The 19395-nt window shown below is 36.6% G+C and overlaps 2 protein-coding genes across 6 annotated transcripts; both read right to left on the bottom strand.

Moving 5' to 3' along the window:
* Positions 1-544: 544 nt before the first annotated feature.
* si:ch211-244b2.3 (uncharacterized protein LOC557230 homolog) lies at positions 545-7594 on the bottom strand. 3 transcript variants are annotated; one of them, XM_058416570.1, is made up of 14 exons: positions 7348-7593; positions 7150-7175; positions 5715-5757; positions 5057-5104; positions 3390-3513; positions 3144-3294; positions 2913-3033; positions 2733-2820; positions 2507-2639; positions 2278-2383; positions 2128-2200; positions 1957-2020; positions 1176-1296; positions 545-1086 (listed from the first exon to the last, which is right to left on the bottom strand). In XM_058416570.1, coding segments are annotated over exons 1-14 (1155 nt in total). In that variant the 5' UTR covers positions 7349-7593; the 3' UTR covers positions 545-1030. The 3 variants fall into 3 exon arrangements, with proteins under 3 accessions (XP_058272553.1, XP_058272552.1, XP_058272554.1); XM_058416569.1 differs by having other exon boundaries at positions 2507-2820; positions 7348-7594; XM_058416571.1 differs by lacking the exon at positions 7150-7175 and having other exon boundaries at positions 2507-2820; positions 7348-7594.
* Positions 7595-8582: 988 nt separating this feature from the next.
* Positions 8583-18058, bottom strand: si:ch211-244b2.4 (uncharacterized protein LOC541512 homolog). 3 transcript variants are annotated; one of them, XM_058416588.1, is made up of 10 exons: positions 17910-18058; positions 17554-17636; positions 13690-13897; positions 13258-13399; positions 12110-12245; positions 11317-11437; positions 11107-11188; positions 10012-10123; positions 9415-9523; positions 8583-9178 (listed from the first exon to the last, which is right to left on the bottom strand). In XM_058416588.1, the coding sequence occupies exons 1-10, from the start codon at positions 17935-17937 to the stop codon at positions 9117-9119; spliced, it is 1083 nt and encodes a 360-aa protein (XP_058272571.1). In that variant the 5' UTR covers positions 17938-18058; the 3' UTR covers positions 8583-9116. The 3 variants fall into 3 exon arrangements, with proteins under 3 accessions (XP_058272571.1, XP_058272569.1, XP_058272570.1); XM_058416586.1 differs by having other exon boundaries at positions 8584-9178; positions 10012-10126; XM_058416587.1 differs by having other exon boundaries at positions 8591-9178; positions 10012-10126; positions 13690-13894; positions 17910-18057.
* Between the last annotated feature and the right edge of the window lie 1337 nt (positions 18059-19395).

Genomic DNA, 19395 nt, shown 5'->3' with positions numbered 1-19395 from the left:
GTCACACATTCATTGTTCACTGTCATTTATACCACAACCGCTTACAGAGGATTTTGTATGGCTCTACATAAACTTTTTAAGAAATTATAAAGAGTAATTGTACTGTAATTGGTGATAGAGGGAAGTGAGATGTTTATCTCACAGTCAGATATAAAGCTGTAATAAGTTATTTTCAGACTTTAGAAACCCTTCAGGACATCCGAAGTAACAGACAAGCTGAATTTCTTTTGTCTTATTATCTCCTAAAGAGAAAAATACAAGCTGGTGAGTGTATATATCTGTTAAACAGCAATTTGTTCCAGTCCACTAATCTAATTGGTCGAGAAGCATTCCAAGATTTTATAAATATATATTTTTATAGACGCACATGACTACTCCAAGTGTTTTTTTTGTTTTTTTTTAATCACAAATGGAAAAATGTGGAAAGCAGCATCATAGGTTAAATCTCATTTGTCCCCTGAGGCCTCGTCTTCAGTTTTTTTCTTTGTTTTGTGTGCCCTTGTCCTAAATGTGCATATAGAAGAAAATACATAAGAATGCAGGATAGTTTTTCTTAATAAAGTTTAATAAAATAAAGTTTAATTAAAGTGCATAATAAACATCGCTTTTTGAGGGTTACAGACAATTTAGTTCAGAATTTGCTATATGACAAAAATACCAATGATCTTTGATAGCAGCAGCAAATAAACAGGCAGATATTAGAAAGGAAAGTAAACAGGGTGTTCAAGTCAGGAGAAGACTAAAACATTTTCATCAAAGAACCCAGTTATACACCCACACAGTGATGCCCAATTTCTACCTTTTACTAATATACAAATATATATAATTCTGGTTCAATTTCATGCACAGCTTGATAACCTTCCTTCTCTAGCAAACCATTTAAACCTGGTTGTGAACTGGTGGGGGTGTTTTCAGGCAGTAAAATTGACTGAGGACTTCAGACAACAGCTGGGATGGTACAGATGAATAATAAAGGTTTTAAAATGAATGAATATCCTGAAAAATGCTAGGTAAACTCCAGCTCTTAAAGTTAGACACGTCGGACTGGCCTCTGCTTACGAGTGGTCAAGTTTGTCTGGGTCATTTCTGCAAACAAAAAAGGTTAATTTTGTATTATTATTTATTTTTAAAAATCTGAATACTTTCTGTGTGTGTGTGTGTGTGTGTGTGTTTACCTGAGAAGTTAAGCATGTATCTGAACTGATCTGAGTTGTAATACATAACCCCTGCACTGTTCTGCTGGTACTGCATCTCAATTTCCTGAATCGAGACAGAACATTTCCCTTTCCCAGTGCCCTAGACACACACACACACACACACCAGGTTTAAAGTAACACTGGTTAATAGTTATGTTTCAACCTAACTTTTGTGTTAAGTGTGAAAACTGTACAAAACAAAAGTATGACTCTGTAAATTCACACAATACAAAACTCATTTTTTAGAACACTTTTGTCAAAATATTTTAAAAAATGTGCTAAAAGTCCCTGGTGGTCCAGCGGCAGGATCCCACACCCTCATCGTCATGGCTGTATGAAGACTCAATTAACTGTTTTAATTTAATTTTTGCAAATAATCATTACAAACAATTGTTTTCTGATGTATTCTCCCAAATTTGTTTCCCAGCAGCCAGCTCTCCTCTCCTCCAACCACGGAGGGTGAAGCCTATCACGTGCTCCCTCACATAAAGCTACATAACCAGATCTTTTCAAACTGCTGCTCCTGTTGCATCACAGGGAAATATAACAGGAAAAAACTGTTATCTACCTTCTTCTGCATTTATGAGCTCCCATGTTCCCACCATTGTGTGAGTGTTGATGTGATTGATAGCAGAAAGAAAGACTAATGCCATTCCTTGCCTTTTTCCTCCCTTGGCTTTAGACCCCAGGAACTGAACTTGCAACTTAATGGAACAGATTTTTTTTACTGTGGAGAGCCATTAATGGAAATTTCTCTTACTTTAACAAAGTCTTTCCATCTGCCGTCCATATCTTTAAACTGCCAGCGAACTTGGCACAGAGGACTGAGGAGGAAACGTTGCACAAAATATGATCAACAAAATTTTAGGTTATGACTAAAATCCTGTGGTTATGTTAATTTCAGATCCTTGGTGTATAGATGGATCCCTACATGTTGCTCTGATCCGCAGAGATTCTCTGGACAGCGCGTCTTGTCTTATATGTCAAATTGATCTGGTACATACCTGTGGGTGGAAAATATATCACATTAAACACTGAGAAGTCGTGAGAAGTTACTGGTTGGAGAAGGTGTCAGACTTACCGTTGAAATAGAGAGAGTAACTGTAGCGTCCAGCTGTGAAAGCAAGCTGGCCCTGTGGATTCCTCTGATACTCTCTCTCTATATCCACACTGTCCAGTGAGGAACCCTTAAAAACAGATACACAGCACTATAAACATTCTGAACACCTCCTTCACTAAAGATACATTATTCCCTAATTCACTAAAGTGAAGAGACTGTGTCTCTGGCTAAAAGGAGGAGAATCACTCACTGGTTTCTGATAATTTGTCCACATGCCTTCATCGCCCATAAACTGCCAGGTAACCGTAGTGGACGGACTTACAGAAGGTGCAGGTAACGGAAATGGATTTATGGTGGACGTAGAAGGTTCAGAAGTGTTCAGACTGTACACAAAATAAAAACATAGAACAGAGGACTTCTTTAAAAAATACTTTTTGTTCAATTTTGTATTCTTATCCCAATTATAAGTGTAGCACCTGCTGTGTACATAGACTACAGAGTTAAACTTTGGCCTCCTCCTCACATTCCTCTGGTTTTGAGTAGACAGATTGGTTTGCGTCATGGCTATAAAAAAATAAAAACAAATAAAGTGTCATTTTCATATGTTTCATGTGTATGTCAAAGTATTCAGTTTAGTGCATCAAGAAAAGGATTACCAGAGAAGTTCAAAACGTATTTATATTTTCCTGCTGTAAAACTGAAGGAGCCTGTCGGGTTGGAGTTATACTGCTGCTCTATGTCCTGACTGCTTACTGATGACATGTAGGTACTTGATCCCTGTTTGGGATGACAAGTGTGTGATGTTCATGATATACAACAGAGAAATTTCACCAACTGCCAGAGTTCTCTGCAATAAAAAAGCATCTATATGCAAAAATGTCCCTCACCTGTGTCCCATATTCACTCCAGCAATTCTTGTCTCTGAAATACCATCCCACATTTTCTCTCTGGTTGTGAGACAGGGACAATAGTCTTCGTATAGCGAGGCACTGAAAAGGTCCCGTTATTGCCATGGTATCAAAATCAATGTAAAGATTCCTTTAAAAAAAAAAAAAAAACAGGGAAAAAAGTATGTTCATCAGAACCTAACTAAATAATCTCAACATGATGCAGAAAAAAGCTAATGGAATCACCCCAAGTGTGTAAAAATGGTGATCCCTTTTGCGTCCAGCTGGCAGTAGTTAGACTCGATTACGTGATCATTTTCTATCTGAAACCAATTCCGTCCATCAAACAGCTGCCACACGTAGTATTTTCCTGTGAAGCAATAAAGGAGTAAAAGCATTTATTGTAACCAACATGGTTTAGAAATAGACTAATATATTTCTGTTTTCATTTAGTTCACATCACATCTTGTGGTCAGTGGTGTATCAGCTGTTGATGTTGTAGGAGATTCAAATCCCATAGTGCCTTTTATGGGCTTCCAGTAAAACCATTCTCCATCACCACACTGTTATATACTTAGATTGCTTCAGAATTAGCACTTGACACATGAATTTATCAGAAAGGTTTACAAGAGTCAAATACTAATACAAGACAAGAAACTTCACTTATAAAATGAATTTCATTTATTACTGTTTTTAGAGGGTGTGGCACATGTAGTACACATTTAAATGGCATTACTCTGATGAAAACTTGAATGAACGGCCAATTATTTGGATAATTCTATAACAGACATGATCTTATGGATGTATGTGGACATAAAGGCTGAGAAACACATCTCTGATAAAATGGCAGGTTTCTGTGACGTCAAAAAACGAAACCATGATAAATCATGCCAGAACAGTTTCCATGTTTTCCACCCTTGATGTGAACATTCAGAAGAAAAGGAGAATATTTTCCCACTTTTTATTCAAACATATTTTAGCGCCATCAAATGGTAAGGGCATCTCCTGTGCACAGCCCGCTTCTAGACACCCCGCAGATTTTTAGTTGGATTCAGGTCTCGGCTTCGGCTAGACCACTCAAAACTTTAAGCCATTCCTTTGTTGATTTGGATGTATGCACTAAAATTGTAAAATTGTAAGATTATTCTCATTAGACCATAACACATTTTGCCACATGGATTGGGGTGACTTAGTCGAAGCTTGGCTTCCATCTTGCTGCCCTCCCCTTAATGCCCAGATATGAATATGAGAGATTGTTGCATGCAGATAGTCTAGCTCATCCCTATTTGGTTATGTTTCTGGGCCTGAACAGATTAAAAAATAAATTCTTTATTGCATTTCTTGCATGTCATAAAGGTTTCACTGTAAGACATTGTATTAAGCTATTTACACAGCAATGTTTAATCTGTTCCAAAGTTAAATTTGTTTTTGCTTTCAGTTTTCTTTAACACATGCTCCTTTAATTATAGTGTTTTTATCATGAATTATATCATTTATTACATAGCATACAGAAGTCTTTATAAATATATATATATATATATATATATATATAATAAATATATAAATATAATAAAATATATAAATTAAATATTATATATTATATTTATATAAAATAAATATTAAATATTGAATATTATAATATTTTAATATATAATATTTTATTTATATATTTTATTTTATTTATGTAGATATATATAAATTCTATTTATATATTTAGGTTGTTTGTTTGGGATGATGAACCTGAGGAGACTTATCTGTCTGAAACAGTCCCTCCGATCTGACAGCATATGTAAAAACAAAGCTATTACTTCTGAAGCTCTTGTAAAACTGACTAGATTGTAACACAAGTACATTTTACATTCTAGGAAGAGTTTTTAAAGGGTAATAGAGACAATTTGTTTTAATGATTTTACCTGAGGTATTCATTGGTTGAGGAACTTCTTGTCTTCCTAGTTGTCTTCCTGAAATGGGTTTGCGTTGGGAAAAGAGAAGATTATAATGTGGTCCAGTTTTCAGTTTAAAGATTGAAAATGAAGAACAGGACAATTTTATTGTTCAACTTTTTGGTGATTTGTAACATTTATTTGCCACATCTCTTACTATAGCTAGACAATGAAAGCCACCAGGTATATAGATTAGAGAAATAAAACTCTAACAAGGTTAGATCAGTTACTACTCATTTAAAGGATTCATAAACTTTGCTGAACCCTTAAAAATTCTATATATAGCCTTACAACCAAATGTTTCGCTTTCAGATTGTATCCCTTTTGATAAGCCCCAAATGCTTAAGTATTTAATCTTTCTAAGTGTACATATGAGTATTAGATAACCACTGATTAAAATAATACTGGCAATACTGATACGGTAAAAAACATAGCTGGAAAAAAAAACAGTGGACGTTGAGAAGCTGTTTAAAGAAGTGCAAAAACACAGATATTTCATATGTAATTAATTGTTTATCACATTTCCAGACCTCCAAACAGATTTCCAATTGTTTATTGTTTAAAAATCAGAACTAAAGATTTGAGTTAAAAACTGGTTTCAACATCTATGACATCTAACTCTACTTACCTGCTAATCTTATTTGTTGAAATATTTGGGTAAGGTCTTCTTCCTGTATCCATCAAAATAAAAAGGTTTTTAGTTATTTTAAAACCTGTATATTCTTCTATGCTGCAGTATTTCTTGTTCTTTTCATATGTAACATAAGTACAGGAGGAAGGAAGTTGGCTGGTTATAGGGTTGGTTAACACAGTGTTAACTTCTGGGTTATTAGGAGCTCTCAAAAAATATCTGACTAAAATGACCCCCAACTTGACCAACATTCATCTCTTATGTCAAGAGATCAAAGATCTGGAGGCTTCTCTTAAGCTTTGTGGTTATTGCTTTAATTTATTTTGAAATTGCTGTTGGAAGTTTGGTTTGCCCAATAATGAAGTAAGAGCCAGTGTCTCTTCTCTACTCCATTTTGTGTGTGTGTGTGTGTTTCTGGCCCTGTAAAACTATTTGAATTGCTGAAATTCCAAGCACAGGATTCTTCTTTTTTAATACAACCAGCGAAGATACATACACTGATCAGGCATAACATTATGACCACTGACAGGTGAAGTGAATAAGACTGATGAACTCCTCATCATGGCCCCTGTTAGTGGGTGGGATATATTAGGCAACAAGTGAACATTTTGTCCTCAAAGTTGATGTGTTAGAAGCAGGAAAAATGGGCTAGAGTAAGGATTTGAGCGAGTTTGATGAAGGGCCAAATTGTGATGGCTAGACCACTGGATCAGAGCATCTCCAAAACTGCAGCTCTTGTGGGGTGTTCCCGGTCTGTAGTGGTCAGTGTCTATCAAAAGTGGTCCAAGGAAGGAACAGTGGTGAATCGGGTCATGGGCAGCCAAGGCTCATTAATTTAAGCAAAGGCTGACCCCTGTGGTCCGATCCAACAGACGAGCTCAAATTGCTGAAGAAGTTAATGCTGGTTCTGATAGAAAGCTGTCAGAATACACAGTGGATGACGGGTCAGGGCTGTTTTGGCAGCAGGGGGGGGGGCAACACAATATTAGGCAGGTGGTCATAATGTTATGCCTGGTCCGTGTATATAATTACTTTCTATGATTCTTTAATGACTTGCTCCTCCAAATATCGCTTGATGTTGCGTTACTATCTGTGACCAGATCAGAAATTCATGAAATCCTGGAGGAACTAACTGAAAATACAACCCGCTAAGAAACTCGCTGATTACGTGACCATTTTTATTGCTGTGCTCTTATATGATGAGAAATATTTCTGACGTCGTCCTAATCAACCAATCCAAAATGAATGAGGTTAATAAACTAAACTATATAGATATATATATATAAAATACGGGATGCCTGAGGAAGATAGTGAAGCCTGTATCAACTAACCCCACTCTCCTCTAATAAAAAACGCCGCAAAGAAAGTGATTATAAATTCAGCTCATTTGCAAAATTTAGGCTACAATGAAGACAAATAATTGCCAACTTACCAAAGTTGTGTCGTTGAGTGTAAACACTGAAATGCAAAAAGAGAAAAAAACAAGAACAAAAATGAAACTTATACAGCGACCGGATCAGTCAGGTCGTGTGTCGGTCATAGACTATAAGAATAACTTCGCTGATATTATTATCATTTCATTAACACACGCATGTTCACTAGCAGTGCAGATCTAAACTAACACACTTACTTGTGAAAGGCAGTAGACCTGGACCAGAGCTGAGGAGATTCTCTTCGCTTTCGGTTTCCTTTCTCTCACACTAATTTTATTATTATGCTAATCGTCCAACACGCCCAACATGTTTTTCCACCCAGGACCTTACGCTTGTCTAGGGTGTGTATACCAGGAACCTGAGGTTTCAAGAAACTCACACAGATTCTGTGTAACTAAGTAAAAATAGTTTCGTTTTAGTATTTCCTTTAACCAGCATTTGAACCCCAGCTGCTGTAGTCAGCTTCACATGTAAGAAAGAATAGTCTTGACAAGCTAAAAGCTGCTTTCTGTGCTCTTTTTTTTTTTTGCATTTGCCAGTATACCATCATTTCCATAAGCTCTGTTTGGTTAGTGCACTCACAACACTCCTAATGACATTACAGATTGACCTACATACATACACTAGTTTTACCTTGAATCACGACACTTCACAACAACTATGTCTAACATTAAAGCATTCATATGAACTCATATGAGCTGTCTAAAGTCGGAAATAAAGTACAGGACTAAAAGAATGTGAACAATCACACCCATCAGCATTGTTTAAACACACCGTTTCACTCTTTCGGGAAGGCTTTCCACTAGATTTTGGAGCATGGCTATGGAGATTTGTGATTATTAGAGGGGTCAGGCCCTGATTTAAGGGGTGAGAAGGTGTGGAGTTGTTGCACTTTATCTAATTAGGACAAACTTTCTGTCCCTAGCTCTGTGTTGTTGTTTCTGTTTTGTAGCTGTATGTTGTCTATGTAGCACCAGGGTCCTGGAGAAACGCTGTTTTGTTTCACTATGTACTGCGTCAGCTATATGTGGGTGAAATGATAATAAAGCTTCTTGACTTGATTTGAGTCGGTGTTCCAGTTCATATCAAAGGTGTTCAGTGGGGTAGCGTCAGAGTTGTGCAGGACACTCAAGTTCTGTTTTCTGTTGACACTGTAGTGTTGAACCTGATCTCTGATAATGCCATGAAGTCCTACTTGGTGGAGATTAAAAGCCCAGAGAACTGGTGCCAGGAGAACAACCTCCTCCTGAGCATCAGCAAGACAAAGAAGTTTATAGTGGACTTCAGCATGACACAGGAGCAGAGGATGAATAATGTAAATAAATGTTTATTTTCACTGCTTTCCTCTGCAACTACCTCAGCTCGACATTGCATATACTTCACACATCTTTTATATTTATATTTCATATTTTTCTTATCCTATTAGTATGTAAATAAATTCTGTTTTTATGTAAATTCACCAGTCATTTCACTCCACATTGTACTGTGAATGATTGTGTGTGTGACCAATAAACCTCATAAGAATTCTTCTATTATTCTAAAACTTAAAGAAACCATAACCGTCTTGCTTGTTTCATTTAACACATTTAATAAACAGTTCTGGCAAATCCAATTTTATTATTTAAGCAAAAATTAAGAATACAGTAAATGAAAACATGATCATACTCAAAAGAGTCTACAGCCTTTAGTTCTTAATGCTTTTGCAAAAATAATAATAGTCATATAAATCACACAAGAAATCTAGTGCCCCATCATTAACAGAAACTAATCACAGGCATTATTTGGCAAATACGGCACGTAAACAAGTTTGTTAGTGTGCAGCACAAATTTTCAGTACATGAAGTCTGTATATATGGCAGCATGAAAAAATTGTCTAAATTCACTGCAGATTAATCATTATCACTTTCACCACCATTTCCCTTTCTTTATCCCGTGCAAATTTCTGAAACCTGCTGCGAGAGCAGCATCACTGCATCACACGTCTGATATTGCGAGTGGCTTGCGTTTTCTGGTTGGTTTGGGTCATTCCTGTTTAGAAAAAAAAAAGCCTAAAGTCAGCAAACTAAATCAGTAATCCAACTAAAATCAGCTTCAACTTTAAAAGAGCAATTTGTAATGACAAGAAGTTTCATTTTCCTCAGAAAGGGAAATGAAACTTAAATAGTGACAAGCATTTCCCTTTTTAATAATCGATTAGATCACTTTAAGATCACAGATTAGATCACAGTCTCATTAAGAGTATGAATAAGGGTTTGCTTTCGTACGTGAGAAGTTCAGGATGTACTGATCTCCATTTACAGTGAAGCTCATGGAGCCCTGAGTGTTACGCTGGTACTCTGCCTCAATGTCTGCACTTGTTACAGTACAGGAGCCCTAGAGAGAGAGAGAGAGAGAGAGAGAGAGATGATACAAAGAATTCATACAGTATCACATACCATACATACCTTAAAAACCTCTCAAACAGGTTTGTCAGAGAGACAAAGGAAGGATAGATTGTTTTGTGTGTGAGTTGGTCTTTGTGATTTGCTTTAATTTCATCTGTAACATATTTCTTTCATCTATAACCATGAAGCTAACTCAAAATTTAATCCGAAAATGATTACTAGATATTGTCCACATTTCTCAAATCCACATTACTTCTGTGAAGAGAAAATCTTCTGGGTGAGAGTATGCTTTCACTCCATGTACACAAGATATGAATAAAACAGGTGCGTTATTTTGTGTGAGGTCTTAGAGCTTGTGTGTGTATGTGTCAGATATGAAGCCTGGCCCTGTATCAGAGTTGTCGTGTGGTGCTTGGAAAAGGTCTTTTTAAAGTCTTTGTGTATATCTGTGCGTATGTGTGCAAGAAGAAGCCATACTCGCTGTACAAAATTATGCCAGTTTCCTCCTCTCCCACTGAACTGCCACAGAGGGGTCTTCTTAGATGAGGACGGCCATGAGGTCTTTAACTTATTCGTCACTGCACTCAGTCTACTGATTCAACATAACAAATGATGAGATAAACCGGTTTGAGTTTTTGCAAAAAATGCTAGGAATGTTGAGTTGACTCATGTTAGCAAACATGTTTTTACAATATCACATACAGTACTACCTAGCTATTCTATAGAATAGCTCTAAATGGTGGGGTGCTTATCCTCGCTATTCCCTGGCCCTGAACACAATAATGCTATTGCATGCTTACTCTACTCTACTTGACTAATGTAACAGGATGTGTAGCGTTTCAGCACTGCTTTGCAAAACTCTGCTCTTGCTCCTGGGCAAGATAATGAATATTAAAGGTCACGGCACATGGTGAAAAAGAGTTGCTAAGGCAACGCCTTCACATTTACACTCACTTCTTTGGTAATCTGAAGACAAAGCTGTCCAACCATATTTACAGAGTATAAACCTATAAATCTATGCTGATCAAGCCATTTTATTTAGATAGAAAAAAAAAACAAGCACTGTGTATGACCACAAAGCATGGTGGTGGAGGTGTTGTGATTTAGGCTTGTTCTGCAGTAACTTGGCAAACTTCATCAAAACAATGGTGAAAACCTCAGTATTTTTAGCAGATTCTTAAGACCAAAGTCCAGACCTTAAGATAGCTGTGCATGAAAACAAATACACTCAAACATCAATGAACTGAAAGAAGAACAGTCTGTGAGACTGATAAAGATGTTGGTGAAGATGGTTCTGCATTTTCCTGAATTATAGGGTTTACTGTCACATGGAATTACTAGTTTTGTTTCAGACTTTGGTGCGGACCAGAATTGAAGTAGGGTGTATTTTATAATTCCCAAGACTGTATATAGTGCATTAGGATCTATCTCTATCTTCAGCCTCCATTATGATTCTAATATAAGCTATTATGACCAAATATAAAACATAACATATATAAAACATAAGATGAAATGATTGTCATGAAATGGGTGCTGCAGGCAAGGCCAGGTGTTCGTGATTGTGTCAGTTACCCTCCATCCTGGGGAGGAACATATTTTGGACGCCTTCTGATTCTCCTCCTGTGGCCAGTAGACAAGTTTTTCTGGCACATTTCTGAGGAAGCACACAAATGACTGCATGTCAAATTACACCCAAAATGTGTGACTGATATCCATATGACAGGTGAGACAGTTCGGCTTTTACTTTTCGCTTTCGTTTCTGTGTATGTTCCTGTTACATACCTTTAAATCTTATCTCGTAGTTGCTGGAGCTTATGGTGAAGTTAACAGTACCACGCCGGTTATTCTGAAACTCACTTTCCAGCTTGGAGCTATTGACTGGACTGACGTTGCCCTGTGCATCCTGCAAATGCATTCAAAACTCTTAATCCATTCCATTTATAATTGTAATGGGTCGAAACTTTATGTGCTTGCCTTGTTGACCATAATAACCCTTGTTGACTATGGTAATATAACGTAATAATAATAACATATTCCGGTTCTTTGTATTTTCACTTGGACATTTGGTGATGCTTTAAAATCTACAATGATTAGATCATCCACTAACCATATACAGCAACATATATGAAACTATTAAAGCATGAAACTGATATTCTCTGTTGGATTTGATATGAAGATCTCAGACACAAGACTTAATTCTTCTGTGACATGTAGTGATTCATTAAAAACATGGCAGAGAAACCCATTAAACATCATATATTTGTGTTTGTATTTGCACAGACAAATCAGTGTACAGTAACCCATAAGCATTTAGTACACTGAGTTCAGCAGTCAGTTCAGGTTTCTGGAAACAAAATATTATATTCTATATATATATATATATATATATAGTTAATTTAATTCTGCAGAATATATCATCTTGTATATTGTAGTGTATAAAGCAGGAAACCATGCAAAGCAAAAAACGTGCTCTTTAAATATATGCTCTTTTCCTTTTGCATGTTTTCTCTATTAATATGCACACACTTATTTCCAGTGAGATCGATGAGGAAATTTTGACATCCGTACAGCTTACCTTCTTTCCGTACTGATGCCAGCCATGGTTGCCTTGGTAATACCACTGCCATTTGCAGTGACGGGAGTATTTGCGCCTGACTTGCAGGTTGGTTTTCTTCAAGATGCACATTCTTGTAAAGTCGATAGACAGAGCACTACATATGCAAATGAAACATTTGTGGTGGTTGATCAGAGCTAATTATTAATAACATGTATATTAAATTACAAAGCCTCTGTTGTTAAGCTACTCATCCAATTCTTCAGGGATTAACAGTTAAGCCATATTTTTGTGAGTCACATGAATAAGCATAGTATACAGTAACAACCATTAAACAAGATACTACATTATAGATGAACAGGGAATGTTAGGAGTTAATGTCATAGGGGTTTTACACTGGACTACTACCACAGACCTACTCTTGATATATTTAAGCCTAACTTAGAACTTTGGTTCCAGAAAAGAATGTCATTATTTACTCAGTTTATGTCTGTGATAAGAAGATCATAAAAACTGATATGACTCTATCCAAACTCTTGTTGTACTGTGTAGTCACCTCTCCTGTCTCCTGTGTCTCATTTATACAAATGATCAATTTTGTAAGGGCCTTGCTCAGGGGCTCAGCAGGGATAGCTTGGAGGTCCTGGGATTGAACTCATCACCTTCTAATTAGTAAGCCAATATCTTCACTACTGAGCTACCACTTCCCATCATAGATAAAGATAGTTATAGATAGAGATAATTTACACTATAATCATCTTTATTCAGCAACAGTATTTTTCTACAGCACAGTTTAATTACACTTTATCATGCAGTTTGCACTATATGTACTTTGTACCCTTTGTACCCTTGGCACCTGCTGGTGCCACTGATTTTTATTTATTTTTTCCTTTGTGTTTGTGTGTATCTTCTGAAACATGCCAGTAGTTTTTTCTTATGGTTATAGTTTACCTACTTTGTGCCCAGGGTTCCTGAGATAGGATCTGTTTTCCACCATTACAAAGACCAGGATAAAGTAATTACTGAATATTAATGAATAATTTTGCAGGTTTTTCAAGACACTCTGGTATGCGGACGTGTAAAAAGAATGAAAACTATGAGCTGGCTCAGCAACAGCAAATGACGTGAAAGAAAAATCACCTACTGAAGTATTTGCCTGGCATACATACCCACAGGGAGTGTTGTAAATCCTGATGCCTTTCGTGTTAGGTCTTGAGAACTGAGCTTCCAGGATGTGATCATTGGCTACATCTTCCCAGCCCTGTCCCAAATTTAACTGCCATCTATAGGGCTTGCTGCTGTCTGTGTCATCTGGAAGATGATATATTACAGAAATGATATATTTTTGTGGCAGTCAGCCAAAGGTATTTTAAAGGCTCTTCCTTTAACATTTCTTGCAAAGCCACACCAACAAATATGCATGCACTGGCTAGGCTGGAAAACCTGAATGCAAGTTCAAGAAGTGGAGCTTTCTGACTTGAAAAGCAACATGATTGACAGGCGAGTTGAGACACCTGATTGGTTGGATGTTTGTGGTTTTTCTAACCAAAAACCTTTAAATAAAAAAAAAAACAAAAAACAAAAAACATAACCACACATACCCAATGAGGAACTGCGACTGCGCTCTCTGTATCTTGGGGTCCTTTTGCCACGGCCCCTCCTGGTTTGATTGGAGTTCATGACATGACTGAACTGACAGCTGTTGCCATAGTGACAAGAGCCTTTCAAAAAATATTTGCACACGTGTAGGTCTCGACACATCTCGCCATTGCGACAGTTGCCTTTGTTGTAGTATATACAGGCCTGCTGCTGGGTCACAGACAACAAGCAGTTTGTTGACAGTTTGTTGGACTGTATATGTATAATCACAAACCCTGAAGTCACATGCATTATGTGCTAGATCTACTTGTACAGTACTTATATGAACCTGTTTAGTACTATTAAGAAAAATGAGAGGACATTAATTAGTTCACACAGCAAAATCCTAATGATGGACCCAAAACAACATTTGAAACAAAACAAACAAACAAAAAAAAAAATATATATATATAATATTGGAGATTTGGCTGTGCATAAGTGACATTTATTTCTAGTGACTTTTGTTAACTGATTACTTTAATATCACGGTTTCTCTGTCTATATTTCATTCCTAACTATGATTCTGAAACATGAAACTTGTCTCTCAATTTCCTTTGCTTTCTCGATATCCTTTCTCAACTGTAATTAAACAAAAAAAGAAACAGACAAACAAACAAACAAACAAACCAAATGCCTAGGGTTTTTTTTTCCACATTGAGATTAAAGTGAAAGAGAAAGGTATTTCTATTTAAACAAGAATAAAATGTAATCAGGAGTGAAGTGTAAAGAAGGATAAAGTGTAAACAGGAGTGAAGTGTAAAGAAGGATAAAGTGTAAACAGGAGTGAAGTGTAAAGAAGGATAAAGTGTAAACAGGAGTGAAGTGTAAAGAAGGATAAAGTGTAAACAGGAGTGAAGTGTAAAGAAGGATAAAGTGTAAACAGGAGTGAAGTGTAAAGAAGGATAAAGTGTAAACAGGAGTGAAGTGTAAAGAAGGATAAAGTGTAAACAGGAAGGAAGTGTAAAGAAGGATAAAGTGTAAACAGGAAGGAAGTGTAAAGAAGGATAAAGTGTAAACAGGAGTGAAGTGTAAAGAAGGATAAAGTGTAAACAGGAAGGAAGTGTAAAGAACGATAAAGTGTAAACAGGAAGGAAGTGTAAAGAAGGATAAAGTGTAAACAGGAAGGAAGTGTAAAGAAGGACAAAGTGCAAACAGGAGTGAAGTGTAAAGAAGGATAAAGTGTAAACAGGAGTGAAGTGTAAAGAAGGATAAAGTGTAAACAGGAAGGAAGTGTAAAGAAGGATAAAGTGTAAACAGGAGTGAAGTGTAAAGAAGGATAAAGTGTAAACAGGAAGGAAGTGTAAAGAAGGATAAAGTGTAAACAGGAAGGAAGTGTAAAGAAGGATAAAGTGTAAACAGGAGTGAAGTGTAAAGAAGGATAAAGTGTAAACAGGAAGGAAGTGTAAAGAAGGATAAAGTGTAAACAGGAGTGAAGTGTAAAGAAGGATAAAGTGTAAACAGGAAGGAAGTGTAAAGAAGGATAAAGTGTAAACAGGAGTGAAGTGTAAAGAAGGATAAAGTGTAAACAGGAAGGAAGTGTAAAGAAGGATAAAGTGTAAACAGGAGTGAAGTGTAAAGAAGGATAAAGTGTAAACAGGAAGGAAGTGTAAAGAAGGATAAAGTGTAAACAGGAGTGAAGTGTAAAGAAGGACAAAGTGTAAACAGGAGTGAAGTGTAAAGAAGGATAAAGTGTAAACAGGAGTGAAGTGTAAATAAGGACAAAGTGTAAACAGGAAGGAAGTGTAAAGAAGGACAAAGTGTAAACAGGAAGGAAGTGTAAAGAAGGATAAAGTGTAAACAGGAAGGAAGTGTAAAGAAGGATAAAGTGTAAACAGGAGTGAAGTGTAAAGAAGGATAAAGTGTAAACAGGAGTGAAGTGTAAAGAAGGACAAAGTGTAAACAGGAGTGAAGTGTAAATAAGGACAAAGTGTAAACAGGAAGGAAGTGTAAAGAAGGACAAAGTGTAAACAGGAAGGAAGTGTAAAGAAGGATAAAGTGTAAACAGGAAGGAAGTGTAAAGAAGGATAAAGTGTAAACAGGAAGGAAGTGTAAAGAAGGACAAAGTGTAAACAGGAGTGAAGTGTAAAGAAGGACAAAGTGTAAACAGGAAGGAAGTGTAAAGAAGGACAAAGTGTAAACAGGAGTGAAGTGTAAAGAAGGATAAAGTGTAAACAGGAGTGAAGTGTAAAGAAGGATAAAGTGTAAACAGGAAGGAAGTGTAAAGAAGGATAAAGTGTAAACAGGAGTGAAGTGTAAAGAAGGATAAAGTGTAAACAGGAAGGAAGTGTAAAGAAGGATAAAGTGTAAACAGGAGTGAAGTGTAAAGAAGGATAAAGTGTAAACAGGAAGGAAGTGTAAAGAAGGACAAAGTGTAAACAGGAGTGAAGTGTAAATAAGGACAAAGTGTAAACAGGAAGGAAGTGTAAAGAAGGACAAAGTGTAAACAGGAAGGAAGTGTAAAGAAGGATAAAGTGTAAACAGGAAGGAAGTGTAAAGAAGGATAAAGTGTAAACAGGAGTGAAGTGTAAAGAAGGATAAAGTGTAAACAGGAGTGAAGTGTAAAGAAGGATAAAGTGTAAACAGGAGTGAAGTGTAAAGAAGGATAAAGTGTAAACAGGAAGGAAGTGTAAAGAAGGATAAAGTGTAAACAGGAAGGAAGTGTAAAGAAGGACAAAGTGTAAACAGGAGTGAAGTGTAAAGAAGGACAAAGTGTAAACAGGAAGGAAGTGTAAAGAAGGACAAAGTGTAAACAGGAAGGAAGTGTAAAGAAGGATAAAGTGTAAACAGGAAGGAAGTGTAAAGAAGGATAAAGTGTAAACAGGAGTGAAGTGTAAAGAAGGATAAAGTGTAAACAGGAGTGAAGTGTAAAGAAGGATAAAGTGTAAACAGGAAGGAAGTGTAAAGAAGGATAAAGTGTAAACAGGAAGGAAGTGTAAAGAAGGATAAAGTGTAAACAGGAGTGAAGTGTAAAGAAGGATAAAGTGTAAACAGGAAGGAAGTGTAAAGAAGGATAAAGTGTAAACAGGAGTGAAGTGTAAAGAAGGATAAAGTGTAAACAGGAAGGAAGTGTAAAGAAGGATAAAGTGTAAACAGGAGTGAAGTGTAAAGAAGGATAAAGTGTAAACAGGAGTGAAGTGTAAAGAAGGATAAAGTGTAAACAGGAAGGAAGTGTAAAGAAGGATAAAGTGTAAACAGGAGTGAAGTGTAAAGAAGGATAAAGTGTAAACAGGAGTGAAGTGTAAAGAAGGATAAAGTGTAAACAGGAAGGAAGTGTAAAGAAGGATAAAGTGTAAACAGGAGTGAAGTGTAAAGAAGGATAAAGTGTAAACAGGAGTGAAGTGTAAAGAAGGATAAAGTGTAAACAGGAAGGAAGTGTAAAGAAGGATAAAGTGTAAACAGGAGTGAAGTGTAAAGAAGGATAAAGTGTAAACAGGAGTGAAGTGTAAAGAAGGATAAAGTGTAAACAGGAAGGAAGTGTAAAGAAGGATAAAGTGTAAACAGGAGTGAAGTGTAAAGAAGGATAAAGTGTAAACAGGAGTGAAGTGTAAAGAAGGATAAAGTGTAAACAGGAGTGAAGTGTAAAGAAGGATAAAGTGTAAACAGGAAGGAAGTGTAAAGAAGGATAAAGTGTAAACAGGAGTGAAGTGTAAAGAAGGATAAAGTGTAAACAGGAGTGAAGTGTAAAGAAGGATAAAGTGTAAACAGGAAGGAAGTGTAAAGAAGGATAAAGTGTAAACAGGAGTGAAGTGTAAAGAAGGATAAAGTGTAAACAGGAGTGAAGTGTAAAGAAGGATAAAGTGTAAACAGGAGTGAAGTGTAAATGTCACCTGTGGTGCTGCTGAATCTGAATCCGGTTCAGAATTAGACTGAACATCTGTGTCACTGTCGCCGAAATCTGACACACTGCTATCTATAGAAAGACAGAAATCACTTTTAAATCCCAATAAAATTCCACCTGCGGTAAATAAGGCTATATATAGGTTCAGTGTTTTTGGAAAAAGGTTTCGCTTCAGATTGATGGTCACTAAAACTGCTCAGGACATTTCAACCCTTTTTGTTTTTATTTTTTGAACCTACATAAAAAAAACCACTTAAGTAACAAACCAGTAACACCAAATGAACAATGTCATCATTTGTGTCAATGTCATCAGCACAAATAAATCAATATTTTTGCGAGACTCACCAGACACGTACTCGTAGTTCGAAGCCATACTCAGAACTAAAACGAAATTACTTTCAATTTCGTTTCACCGTAAGTGTTAAGACGAGTGAGTACCAGCAATGCTGTAACAGCTTCATTATAAAGTCTTTTCTTTAAAATGTATATAGCTATAAAATTACCGCCCCCCCCACACACACACCCGTCTATTTACACGATAACAAAAATTTTTCGATGTCTAAAACTTTACTAAAAATGATTTATTATTAAAGCATAACCCTGGTCACTAGGTGGCGCCAGAGTGTAATGCTGTAAATTGGTACACTGTGCTGCCATCTTATGTGAAATAAAGTGCAACTACATTATATTAATCACAATAAGTTCGTAATTGATCTGAAACACATGCCCTTTTGGACTTTTCTGGAAAGATTTGTACCAGTTATGGGTGTGGACCATTCTGGAAAGAGATATAACAATGCAGTTATATATTTAGTGTCACAGCACTGGGATATTTTTACTGTTTATTTTTAGTATCACTTCACTTAGCTATATGAAATTACAGTTCTATGGTTCTACAGGCTTTTTAGAGGTCAGGTCAGTCATTTAAGTGGTCTTTTTTTGCTCACCCACTGCCTTAATTTCTTACCCTGAGCTAGCATCCCATACGTATGGCATGGTTAGAATGTGCTGTTAGAATGTGCTGAATGTGCTGCGTTTGGCTTAGTGTTCATATCTGCTATTTGTTGCTAAATGTTTTTCATTTTTTAATAGGATTTCATGTTTATTGTTTCATACTGTTTTAATTCATGCCATGTTGTTTTGTGCTAGCAGAAAGTTAGCTATGCTAGTCATTCTACGGTACTGTATAGTTGTTTGTTTTGACTAAAAGATCAATTTGTTGACATGAAATCATACAGAAAAGTAGGCATAACATTATGAGCACTGAGAGGTGAATAACACTGATGATCTCCTCATCATGGCACCTGTTAGTGGGTGGGATATATTAGGCAGCGAGTGAACATTTTGTCCTCAAAGTCGATGTGTTAGAAGCAGGAAAAATGGACAAGCGTAAGGATTTGAGCGAGTTTGACAAGGGCCAGATTGTGATGGCTAGACCACTGGATCAGAGCATCTCCAAAACTGCAGCTCTTGTGGGGTGTTCCCGGTCTGCAGTGGTCAGTATCTATCAAAAGTCCTGTAAGTATCCTTTAAGTCCTGTAAGTTGCAACTTACAGGACTTAAAAGATCTGCTGCTAACATCTTGGTGCACAGCAAACCTTCAGGGATCTAGCGGAGTCCATGCCTCGACGGGTCAGGGCTGTTTTGGCAGCAAAAGGGGGACCAACATAATATTAGGCAGGTGGTCATAATGTTATACCTGATCAGTGTATATAATTTATTTAATTTTGTAATATTATTTATGATGAATGTTGGTATGAGCACATGCTCTTGCAGAGTCAAATGTAACCCAGCTGCAGCAGAGTGCATGCTCGTTCACTTAACTGTTCCT

Source organism: Hemibagrus wyckioides, linkage group LG19 (assembly GCF_019097595.1).
Source record: "Hemibagrus wyckioides isolate EC202008001 linkage group LG19, SWU_Hwy_1.0, whole genome shotgun sequence".
NCBI lineage: Eukaryota > Metazoa > Chordata > Actinopteri > Siluriformes > Bagridae > Hemibagrus > Hemibagrus wyckioides.
The sequence above is the reverse complement of the archived record's forward strand: the minus strand, read 5'-3'. Positions and strand labels throughout refer to the sequence as shown.

Coding starts and splice junctions, on each gene's coding strand:
- si:ch211-244b2.4 (XM_058416586.1), bottom strand. CDS start 17,937: ATGGCTTCGAACTACGAGTACGTGTCTG. Junction 13,400..13,689: donor CAGTCGCAGTTCCTCATTGG/GTATGTGTGGTT, acceptor ATCATCTTCCAG/ATGACACAGACAGCAGCAAG. Junction 10,127..11,106: donor GTTCCTCCCCAGGATGGAGG/GTAACTGACACA, acceptor ATGTTGAATCAG/TAGACTGAGTGCAGTGACGA.
- si:ch211-244b2.3 (XM_058416569.1), bottom strand. Junction 2,821..2,912: donor ATACGTTTTGAACTTCTCTG/GTAATCCTTTTC, acceptor ATTTTTTTATAG/CCATGACGCAAACCAATCTG. Junction 1,297..1,956: donor GATGGAAAGACTTTGTTAAA/GTAAGAGAAATT, acceptor GTGTGTGTCTAG/GGCACTGGGAAAGGGAAATG.